This window comes from Theropithecus gelada, chromosome 9 (genome assembly GCF_003255815.1).
Source record: "Theropithecus gelada isolate Dixy chromosome 9, Tgel_1.0, whole genome shotgun sequence".
Lineage (NCBI taxonomy): Eukaryota > Metazoa > Chordata > Mammalia > Primates > Cercopithecidae > Theropithecus > Theropithecus gelada.
The window spans coordinates 45,714,185-45,726,608 of record NC_037677.1 but is presented as its reverse complement, the minus strand read 5'-3'; the positions used below and the strand labels follow the sequence as shown (position 1 = coordinate 45,726,608).

The 12,424-nt window shown below is 39.2% G+C and overlaps 1 protein-coding gene across 48 annotated transcripts in view; it reads right to left on the bottom strand.

Moving 5' to 3' along the window:
• PTPN20 (protein tyrosine phosphatase, non-receptor type 20) overlaps positions 1-12,067 on the bottom strand; it is a 96,574-nt gene extending 84,507 nt beyond the window's left edge. For 22 of the 48 annotated variants that reach the window (XM_025396433.1, XM_025396396.1, XM_025396408.1 and 19 more), the window contains exon 1: positions 11,962-12,067. Coding sequence is in view for 6 of the 48 variants with exons in the window: in XM_025396398.1 (XP_025252183.1) it covers positions 11,628-11,634 (7 nt within the window). In the remaining 42 variants the exon portion in view is untranslated. Of the gene's footprint in view, positions 1-11,627; positions 11,749-11,961 lie in introns of those variants that run through there. The other 26 variants (XM_025396409.1, XM_025396411.1, XM_025396399.1 and 23 more) reach the window with 4 other exon arrangements.
• Positions 12,068-12,424: the final 357 nt, after the last annotated feature.

The window sequence follows — 12,424 nt, the reverse complement described above, 5'->3', positions numbered from 1 at the left end:
AATATCATACTGAATAGGTAAAAACTGGAAGCATTCTCTTGGAAAACTGGCACAAGACAGGGATGTCCTCTCTCACCACTCCTATTCAACATAGTGTTGGAAGTTCTGGTCAGGGCAATCAGGCAAGAGAGAGAAATAAAGAGTATTCAGTTAGGAAAAGTATAAGTCAGATTGTCCCTGTCTGCAGATGACATGATTGTATATTTAGAAAATGCCATCGTTTCAGCCCCAAATCTCCTTAAGCTGATATAAACACCTTTAGCAAAGTCTCAGGATACAAAATCAATGTGCAAAAATCACAAGTATTCCTATATACCAATAACCGACAAACAGCCAGATCTCCCATTCGCAATTCCTACAAACCAGAACTCCCATTCACAATTCCTACAAAGAGGAATCCAACTTACAAGGGATGTGACGGACTTCTTCAAGGAGAACTACAAACCACTGCTCAACAAAATAAAAGTAGACACAAACAAATGGAAGAACGTTCCATGCTCAGGGATAGGAAGAATCAATATCATGAAAATGGCCATACTGCCCAAGGTAATTTAGAGATTCAATGCCATCCCCATAAGCTACCAATGACTTTCTTCACAGAATTGGAAAAAAACTGCTTTAAAGTTCATATGGAACCAAAAAAGAAATATAGACCAATGGAACAGAACAGAGGCCTCAGAAATAACACCACACATCTACAACCATCTGATCTTTGACAAACCTGACGAAAACAAGAAATTGGGAAAGGATTCCCTATCTAATAAATGGTGCTGGGAAAACTGGCTAGCCATGTGTAGAAAGCTGAAACTGGATTCCTTCCTTATACCTTATACAAAAATTAATTCAAGATGGATTAAGGACTTAAATGTTAGACCTAAAACCATAAAAACCCTAGAAGAAAACCTAGGCAATACCGTTCAGGACATAGGCATGGGCAAGGACTTCATGTCTAAAACACCAAAAGTAATGGCAACGAAAGCCAAAATTGACAAATGGGATCTAATTAAACTAAAGAGCTTCTGCACAGCAAAAGAAACTACCATCAGAGTGAACAGGCAACCTACAGAATGGGAGAAAATTTTTGCAACCTACTCATCTGACAAAGGGCTAATATCCAGAATCTACAAAGAACTTAAACAAGTTTTCAAAAAAAAACAAACAACCCCATCAAAAAGTGGGTGAAGGCTATGAGCAGACACTTCTCAAAAGAAGACATTTATGCCACCAACAGACACATGAAAAAATGCTCCTCATCACTGGTCATCAGAGAAATGCAAATCAAAACCACAATGAGATACCATCTCATACCAGTTAGAATAGCGATCATTAAAAAGTCAGGAAACAACAGGTGCTGGAGAGAATGTGGTGATTCCTCAAGAATCTAGAACCAGAAATACCATTTGACCCAGCAATCCCATTACTGGGTATATACTCAAAGGATTATAAATCATGCTGCTATAAAGACACATGCACACGTATGTTTAATGCAGTACTATTCACAATAGCAAAGACTTGGAACCAACCCAAATGTCCACAATGAGAGACTGTATTAAGGAAATGTGGCACATATACACTGCGGAATACTATGCAGCCATAAAAATGGATGAGTTCATGTCCTTTGCAGGGACATGACTGTAGCTGGAAACCATCATTCTGAGCAAACTATCACAATGACAGAAAACCAAACACCACATGTTCTCACTCATAGGTGGGAACTGAACAATGAGAACACTTGGACATAGGGTGGCGAACATCACACACTAGGGCCTGTAATGGTGTGGGGGGCTAGGAGAGGGATAGCATTAGGAGATATACCTTATGTAAATGACAAGTTAATGGGTGCAGCAAACCAACATGGCACATGTATACCTATGTAACAAACCTGCACATTGTGCACACATACCCTAGAACTTAAAGTAAAATAAAAAAAAAAAGTAAAAGAAACGAAATAAAGTTGGCAAAATATCTAAACTGACACCTCCTAAAAGAAGTTATAATGGTGGCAAATAAGCATATAAAAAGATGTTTAGCATCATATGTCCTTATTGGAATTGCAAACTAAAACAACAATGAGACAATACTATATACCTATTAGAATGGCTAAAAACCAAAAAACTGACAATGGCAAATGCTGGTGAGTATATGGAGCAACAGGAACAATCATTCATTGTCAGTGGGAATGCAAAATGGTACAGCCACTTCAAAGACACTTTAAGCAAATTCCTTCAAAGCTACACATACTGTTGCTATACTATCCAGCAACTGTACTCCTAGGTATTCACCTAATTAATCCAAAAACTTACATTCACACAAAACTTGCATTCAAATGTGTATAGCTGCTTAACTCATAATCACACAAAACTGGAAGCAACCAAGATGTACTTCATAATTTGAACAAACTGTGATATATCCATTGTGGAGACAGAAGTTACTCCATTTTGGATGCTAATCCACTACTCCAACTTCTGATGAACCCCAGTCCTGGAAACGCCTCCTGATTCCTACCTTATTTCCTATCCATAGTGTAAGAACACGTCGACCTTGATGTTATCACACAAATGATAGGCTATGACATAGAGAAATCTTACCTGTTCTGGAGGGTTGTCTTTAATTGTCTATGGAGCATATATACACTCTTTCCCTATGGTATATAAACCCTGAGTCTGGGGAGTAATGGTGTGAACATCTGCCTGTCTTAAAAGAACACATTTCTGCCCAAGAACACATTTGTCTCCATAAGTTCCCCCTAAAAATCACCCTCTGCCAATAAACTAGATATGCCTGCCTCATTCTTTGATTTCTTGGCTCCTTCTGTATTTGGGGGTTATTTTGCATATATGGCCCTTTCAAGGAGCATCTATCTATATAATGATAAACAATAAGCTATCAAGCTATAATAAGATATGGAGAAAGTTTAAATCAATGCTTCTAAACAAAAGAAGCCAATTTGAAAGGCTGCATACTATTTAATTCCAACTATATGACACTGTAGGAAAAGCAAAGCTTTTGAGACAGCAAAAAGATCAGTGGTTAGCAGGGGTTCAGGGATTGAGCTGGAATAATGAATAGATGAAGCACAGAAGACTTTTAGGACAATGAAACTATTTTGTATGATACTATAATTGTGGATACATGACATTATACATTTGTCAAAACCCATAGAAATGTACAATATAACTAGTGAACCTTAATGTAAACTAGAGACTTCAGTTAATACTAATCTATGGATATTGATTTATTAACTATAACAAATGTACCAAACAAAAGCAACATATTAACAATGGGGAAAACCATGGGGCTGAGGGGGTATAGGGTAACTTATGGTACTATCTGCTCCATTTTTTATAAATCTAAAACTATTCTAAAAGTAGTCTATAAAATAAGATTTTTAAGAGTGAAGAGAACAAGAATTTAAAAAGATAATTGTCTAAAGCAAATATAATGACAATTACATGGTGAAGTTTATAAGATATGCAGATGTAAAATGTATGGCAATCATAACACAAAGTATGGGTGGGAAATAATGGAAGCATACTGCTGTAAGGTATATATATTATACTATATGTGAAATGATATATTATTTGAAGGTAAACTGTGACAAACTTATATAGCCTAGAGTAACCACTAAGAAAAAGAATAAAAAGAAGGAGAAGAAGCATGGAGGAGAAAAAGCAGAAGCTTTTCTCTGAAAAGGGTAGCGTGGAGATAAAATGGAGTAAAAAATTGAGTAAGTAAAGCAAGCCTCATTTAAACCAAAAGAGTATGGGAAAAGAAGGGAATAGATTAGAGCACAGGTAAGGCAAGCGCAAACCTGGCAAGATAACAGATTACAATCTAATCATATCAATAATTATATTAAATGTAAACAGTCTGGCCATCCAAATCAAAAGTCAGGGATTGTCTGACAGGATTTGAAAAGTGACATCCAATTATATACTGTCTACAAGAAACCACCTTATCTATAAAGACATGATAAATTTTAAAAATGGAAAAAAGATAATCCATGTAAACACCGATCAAAAGAAAGAATGGCCATATTAACATCGACAACATAGACTTTAAAAAAAGATAAACATTTCCAGAAATAAAAAGGGGCATTACATAATACGTAAGAATTCGAAATGTGTGTGTATCCAACAACATAGCTTCCAAAGTGATAAAATGAAAACTGAAATGAAAAAACAGAAAAATCTACAACAATGTTGGAGACAAGTAGACAGACAATAAGGACAGAAAACCTGAACAACACCATTAAGTAATTTGGCCTAACTTTTATAGGGCATCCCAGCCAACAACAAAATAAGTATTAAAGTAGACATGGAACATTCACAAGGATAGTCCATATTCTGGGCCTAAAAACAAACCATAAAACATTAAACTGAAACACAAAATATGTTTTTTAAAAAGGAATTAAAATATAAATCAAAGAAATACATCTTTAAAATTCTCAAATATTTGGAAATTAAAGAATATATTTCTAAATAACTCTAAATTCAAAGAAGTGACAAAGGAAACTATATATTATTCTGAATTGAATGAAGGTAAAAATACAACATCAAAATTCATGGATGCAGCTAAAACAGTGCTGATAGAGAAATTTATAGCGTTAAATATTTATATTAGGAAACAATAGAGGCCTCAAATGAGTAATCTAAGGTCCTACTGTAAGAAATTTAAAAAGAAATTAAATCCAAGGCAAGCAAAAAGAGGGAAATAATAAAGAGCAAAAAATCAATGAAGTGGAAAATAAAAAAACAACAGAGAAAAATCAATGAAATCCAAAACAGATCTGTGAAAAGATTTAAAGAAAAATTACTAACCTCTAGACCCTCAACGTCCAGTAGAACTTTGTAGAATGACGAAAACATTCTATATAGCAGCACCCTCCAATATGGAAGCCACTTGTGACTCCTGGTCACTTAAAATGTGGCCAGTGTGACTGAGGAACTCAATTTTCAATGTAATTTTATTGAAATTAATTTACATCTAAATAGACACATGTGACTAGGGATAACTATCGAACAGTGCAGCTCTAGACTGACTATTGAAAGAAAGGAAGGGGTGGGAAGGAAAGAGGAAGAGGAAGAGATAGAGGGAGAGAAAAGGGGAGGCAGAGAAGATGGAATACACAAATAACCGAAATCTGAAATGAAATGAAAAAGAGGACTTCATTACAGATCCTGATGTTAATGCCATTAAAAGGATAATAAGAAAGTATTACAAACAACTATATGCCAAAGTTGATAACATAGATGAAAGGAACTAATTCCTTGAAAGACACAAAGTACTAAAGTTCACTCAAAAAGAACTGAGTAGCACATAAAATCTGAATAGCCATATATAATTTTAAAACTTGAGTCGATGGTATAAAACTAACACAAGGAAACTCTAGGCCCAGACACCTCCCTGTTGAACTCTACCAAACCTTTAAGGAAGAATAACACTCCTATACAAAATGTTCCAGAAAATAGAAAAGGGAACACTCCCAACTAATTTATGAGACCACCATTAACCTTGATACCAAAATCAAGAATATTACAGACCAATATCTTTATAGACCAGTATCTCTCATGAATATATATGCAAAAAAAAACCCTTAACAAAATATTATCAAATAGAATAGATTTATTTCTCCATTTATTTGGTTTTCTTTCTCTCTTCAATGTTTTATAGTTTTTAGTATTCAAATATTACAGAACTTCATTAGATTTTTCCCTCAGTTTTTCATGTTTTTGATACTATTGTCAATTGTGTTTTTAAGTTTTAATTTCCAATTGTTCACTGCCAGTGATAAATACTATTGATTTTTGTATATTGGCCTCACATCCTGTGTCTTTGCCAAAGTCATGTTATTTCTAGTAGCTTTTTTGTAGATTCCTCAGGTTCCTCATAAACAATCATATTGTCTGCAAATAAAGACAATTTTATTTCTTCCTTTTTAATCTGGTTACGCTTATATCTTTTCCTTCCTTTATTTCACTAACTAGGACCTCCCTATAATGAATAGAAATTATGAATGGAATATCCAATGTGGTGCTGGTATAAGAACAGACATATACCTCAGCAGGAAAGAACAGAGAGATTAAAAATAGTTCACACATAGTAACAATTGATTTAGAAGGGGAAAGGTGTCAAGATAATATAATGGGGATAGGATAGTGCTTTCAACAAGTGTGTTGGGAAAATGAGACATCCACACACAGAATTATAAACTTCACCCCATACTCACATTATGTACAAAAATCAACTCAAAATAGATGACAGACCTAAATGCAAACTCTAAACCTATAAAACTTCTAGATGAAAACTTAAGGGAAAACTTTTGTGACACTGGATTAAACAAAGATTTCTTAAGACACTAAGCACAAACCACAAAAGAAATAATTGATAACTCGACTTCAAAATAATTAAAAGCTTCTGCTCTTCAGAAGACAACATTAAGAAATGCAAAGTCAAGCCCCAGTCTGGGAGAAGATATTTGCAAAACACACATCTGAGGAAGGACTTATATCCTAAATATATAGACCCTTATAACTCAAAAAGAGGACGACCCAATTTTAAATAGTCGAAAGATGTGAACAGATACTTCACCAAAGAAGAAACATAGATGGCAAATAAATACATGAAAAGATGTATTTTCATGAACTGGCCAACATAAAAATGCAAAGGAAAACCATAACGAAATACTACTACATACCTACTAGAAATGCTGAAATCAAGCACACAAACACAATCCAATACAAAGTGGTTCTGGTGAAGATGTGGAGCAAATGGAATCTCATGCATTGCTGCTGGGATCACTATTTATCATCCTGCTGTACTTTTCCCCAAAGCACTTTTCATTACCTTAAAGTTTGCTTACCTATGTAAGTCCATATGCATCTTCTCACATGTTTATTGTCTACCTCCCCCAGTATTAGTACTATGAGGCTGGCAACTTGGTCTGCCCTGTCATCACTGTGTCATTCTGGTACCAAGAACAGTGTCTGGCAATCTTTACCTATTTGTTAAAAGTTGAGGAAGGAGTGGAAAGAAAAGACACTAAGATATCTATAAGTGAATATACGAAGGCAAGGAAGCCAGTCACAGCAGTCTACAGAAGGGCAATCTACGGGCGTATGAGAAAATTAATTTAGACCATCAGGAAGCTGCATGGTGTAATGCATGATTCCCAATTTCAGCTGCATATTAGAATTAGCTGGAGAGCTTTGCAAAATCCCAATTCCAGGCCACACGACCAACAAAATCAGCGTCTCTGAGAATGGAACACCAGCACTGGTAATTTTTTTTTTTCTTTTTTCTTTTTAGACGGAGTCTCGCTCTGTTGCCAGGCTGGGGTGCAGTGGCGTGATCTTGGCTCACTACAACCTCCACCTCCCAGCTTCCAGCGATTCTTCTGCCTCAGCCTCCCAAGTAGCTGGAACTACATGTGCACGCCACCATGCCCAGCTAATTTTTGTATTTTTAGTAGAGATGGGGTTTCACCATGTTAGCCAGGATGGTCTCGATCTCCTGACCTCATGATCCACCCGCCTTGGCCTCCCAAAGTGCTGGGATTACAGGCGTGAGCCACCACGCCCAGCCAAGCACTTGTAATTTTAAAGTTCCCCAGGTGATCCCAGTGTGCACTCAAAGTTGAGAATTACTGAGAAAATGGAACCTAGACCTTGGAAATGTACACAACTGAGTGTGCAAGCTACTTAACCCCCCTTAGCCTCACAATTCTCATCTACAAAATGGGAATTATATGCACCTCCCAGAGTTGCTGAAATATTGAGATTCTATATAAAGCTCTTGGGAAATGTAAATTCTCATCCCCAGGGGAAACTTGATCAAATCTTCACAGCTTAGTGTAAGAAATGCTAATTCTATCAGCAATTCACATTTTTCATTGTTACCTGATTATCATATTGAACATTTACATTGGGGAAATTCAGAAATGCTCATTTTTCCACTTTCCTGGTGGTAAGATGCTGCCTGAAGCTATGTTTAAATTTTTAAGAGTAAATAAACTATGGCAGGAAATCTAGCTGACTATGCCAGTGATTCTCAAACCTAGCTGTACATTAGAATCACCTGAGACATTTTTTTAAAGAAACACACAAATGTCCAGACCTCACCCAGGCTAAATTAATTTAGAATCCCTGGGGTGGCTCCAGAACATCAGTATGTTTTTAAAAAGCCGATTGAAAGGTAATTGTAAAACACAGTTAGGGCTTAAAAGCACTGATTTGCACTAATGATATCCCATGCTAACTGCACATCACAGTCACTGGGGGAGCTCTTAAAAAAGTTGATTGATTCCAGAACCCTGCTGAGACTTACTGATTCAGAATCTGTGGAAGTGGAGCCTGTCATTCTGCAAATCTTCATAAAGCTCCCCACTGGTGATTCTGATGCAAACTCACTGAGAATTACTACTTTTTATCATACATTTACTCTACGTGTTGCACATCAGCAAAGATCACTTAGAACTTTCACTGGTCTCAAATGCCAAGCCTGCCAGTCACTTTTAATCAGTAACTGACACAACACATCATAGCAACTCCAAAGACTTTACAGATCTTTTCAGAATACTTTTATGTCCAGCCCACTGACCCACATCACCTACCATATGCTGTGTCCAATACTGGCTATGCAGTCCATTGGCCTTTCTAACCAAATTCCTCTAAATGGGCTGCTGATCTGGGAAAAACAACATGGAATCACATTACTCCCCAAGCCTTATTCCCCTTTGCTAAGTGGTAGGTAATGCCAGGATGAATGAAATGAACTCTATTGGTCAAATGAGTATGAATGAAATTTGAGTTGTTTTCTGCTCCTGGAAGCAAACTTATCTATTTGTTTCCCTCAGAGAGATAAACTCAGAGGAAACAGGAGTGATCCCTGAGGTGGGAATAATATAGTGGGCTGCAATTTTAAAACTCTGCTTAGACACAATAACAGGACCCTTGGAGTATTATTTTGATCAAACCAATCGGTATATACTGCTCCATGGTGGTACTAGCAAGCAGGTGATAATAGTAGCATTTAAACAAGCAGGCACTATATTACGCATATTGAATATATTAACTCATGTGATTCTCAATTACAATGATAGTAGCCCTATCAGGCAGGTACTATTATTATTTCCATTTTGTCAAAAAAGAAACAAAGGCACACAGAAGTTAGATAATTTACCCAAAGTCCCATAGCTTCTAAGTGGCAGTTTTCTGAAACCAGGCATTCTGGCTTTGGAGTCCAGCATGTTAAGTACTCCACTGCAATGCAGATGAGTGATGGTGAAGCAGTTTAAAAAAAAAAAAATTACTGTGTGCAGTAGAAACTGGAGGTCAGGGTATGTGTACCTTGGGCAAATTACTTAACCCCTTGGAGCCTATTTTTGCATCTGAAAAATCAGTAAAATAATTGTACCTGCCTTGTAGAGTTGAGGTGACGATTAAACAAGATTATGCATGTGATGTGCTTAGAAAAGTGCTTGGCACTTTCAAGAGCTTACTGTCAGACATTATTGTTATTTGTATTTTTTTTTTTTTTTTTTTTTTTTGAGACGGAGTCTCGCTCTGTCACCCAGGCTGGAGTGCAGTGGCCGGATCTCAGCTCACTGCAAGCTCCGCCTCCCGGGTTCACGCCATTCTCCTGCCTCAGCCTCCCGAGTAGCTGGGACTACAGGCGCCTGCCACCTCGCCCGGCTAAGTTTTTTTTTTTTTTTTGTATTTTTTAGTAGAGACGGGGTTTCACTGTGTTAGCCAGGATGGTCTCGATCTCCTGACCTCGTGATCCGCCCGTCTCGGCCTCCCAAAGTGCTGGGATTACAGGCTTGAGCCACCGCGCCCAGCCTGTTATTTGTATTTTAATACAGCTCAAGTGGTCAGGGAGAAATGAAAACCTATCAAACTGAAAATTTTCCTGCTGATCTTAGATTTGTAGATTCTATAGATTACTAGTGCATCAGATCTAATATGAAATGCAGTCATAAAAGATTTCACAAAAACTTAAGGACTGTCACTGTGACAAACCTCAGCCCAAACAGTCCAGGACAATGCCTCTAAAAAGCAAACACCCTCAATTATCACACTGTGTACATGTAACCGCAACAGGAATCAGACTTCTGAGTAGCTGCAAACTGCAGTTCTCTGTGATTGGAGAACATGCCCCAGAACAGTCTGTCGGGTGGTAATTGCCAGCCCTCCTCAGTCACATATGTATAAACAGAAAAGAAAAACAAAATGAGGGCTCAAATAAAAAGCGTTAACATTCATCAAATGCCTGATACTCTATTAAATGTTTTTCATGCATTACCTTATTTAATCCTCACAACACCCTTCCGAAGTTGAACACGATACAACTACACTGGTTTGTATCACTTTAAATGCATGACTCCACATCTCAAATGGGCCCTCAGCACTGCCTGGGAATCCAACTTTATTTCTCTAGTAAGTTCACTTTCACCCTCTCTAGGACTCTGTCACATGTCTCTCCTCCAAGTTCCCACACCTTTCCTCTCCCCTGCTGCCCTCCCTCTCAGCTGATGGACGACTGTACCAATAGACTCTCTTCCCACCATCCACCGTATCTGCACCTGTTGTCTCAGCTTCCCCTCTAGTTACAACAGAGTAAGTGTCGCTGCTCATTTCAAAACCAACTACTCACCTGCGTAGGGTCTCCTCCTCTCTCAGGTATTCAACAGCTACCCTCTACAATGTTCCCCTCTTTCATCTGCAGCAGTTTTTCCTTTCTATGAGTTTAATCACATTGCCATATAAACATTCTGCTTTCTTCTCTCTTGAAAAAACTCCACCCAACCTTAATGCCTCTCTTCTCCATTAAAGTTGTTCTTGTCAAAATGATTAAAATCTCCTAATTACCAAATTCATCTTACACAGTAACATTCAACATGGTTGACCACTACCTCCTTCCCTTTTTTGGCTTCCCCTCTTCTTTGTGTACACTATTAAACTAGATGTCTTCACCAGTCCCATATATTTTAAATACTATGTACAGTACATGATGTCGATTTCAAAGATTAACTCTAGCCTGACATCCTCCAGGACTTCAGATTTAAATTTCTAAAAAGTATATTTGATATCTCAACCCAAATATCTACTAGATGATTTATGTGTGTATATTTCACCACACTAAAAAAAAAAAAAAAAAAAAAAAAACTACCAGGTGACTGATAAATGGAGAGAAGGTGAATAGGTAATGTGAAAAATCAAATATGCTAAATGTTCATGGCACCTGTAGGTGGTAGGTGGTCCGAGCCCTCTGTAAAATTCTTCCCAGCTTATGCTTATGTCTAGTGGGTTTTATTGGGAAAAACCTACTGGGCATCTCAAACTTAACACATTCAAAACGTAAGTACTGATTCTACAACTTCCAAAAATGAAACCTACCCCATCCTACAGTTTTCCTTGAGTCAACGCTAGCATATGAGGGCCTTGTCTATCACATTCAGTGATATTCATAGCTTCTGGAACAGCGTCTGGCACACAGGAGGCGTTCAAAATAGCTGCTGAATGGATTGATGAATTCATGTTCTTTCTTTCTAGGTCTCTTGACCTCCACCGGCCCTTGAGTCATTGGGAAGTTCTTGGCTGTCTTAGGGCCTGATGACGGCTTCTTACTAATCATACCACACTGCTGCTCCTCAGGGAGTTGGTGGCCTTCCCCTGCCACAGAGCCACAGGGTTCCTGTCCCAGTCCCGTCACGCATAGGCGCCCCAACACGCGTCACAGTGCAGCTGGCATCACACGGCTAGGATCGGGTCCTGCCCTCGGGCTGCAGCGACACTACCTCACAGCCCAGGCCCACCCGGGCAGCCTCCCGGGCCAGGGCCACAACCCACGCCTTGGGTCCCCTGCACATCAACGGCATCTTCACGCTCGCCCTCCCACAGCTCGGCGCGGCAGCCTCCCGCACGCTCCCTGCCCACCTGGCCCCCAGTCACCTTTCCTCACCTGGGCCTGCGGGGCCGCCCCAACTGCCCCGCCGCAACCCCAGCAGCCTCGCCAGTTGGGTCCACGCCTAGCCCGCCGGCCTTCGTCGCTGTCCAATCCCACCTGCGCCCGCGAGCCTGCGCACTGGAGCCTCGTCCTGCGCCGGGGCCCTCTGCCTGCCAGGCCGGGACAGACAGAGCCTCTACCGGTCTTCCAAGGCACTGAGAACCCATGGGAGACGCCGCTGTAAATTCCCTGCGGGCCGTGTGCACTACCCTGTGCGCATCCCCCTCTCCCAGGCCAGGCTGATAATGCCAACAGCTGTCTGCGCCATGCTTATATCCTGAACCACTGAGGACTGTGTTCTCCAGGAATGCTCACCTGACCCACACCTGCCCTCTAAAACCCTACTGAGTCCCCAGAGGCAATTCTCCTGCCTCAACCTCCCCAGTAGCTGGGACTACAGGCGCATGCCACCGCAGCC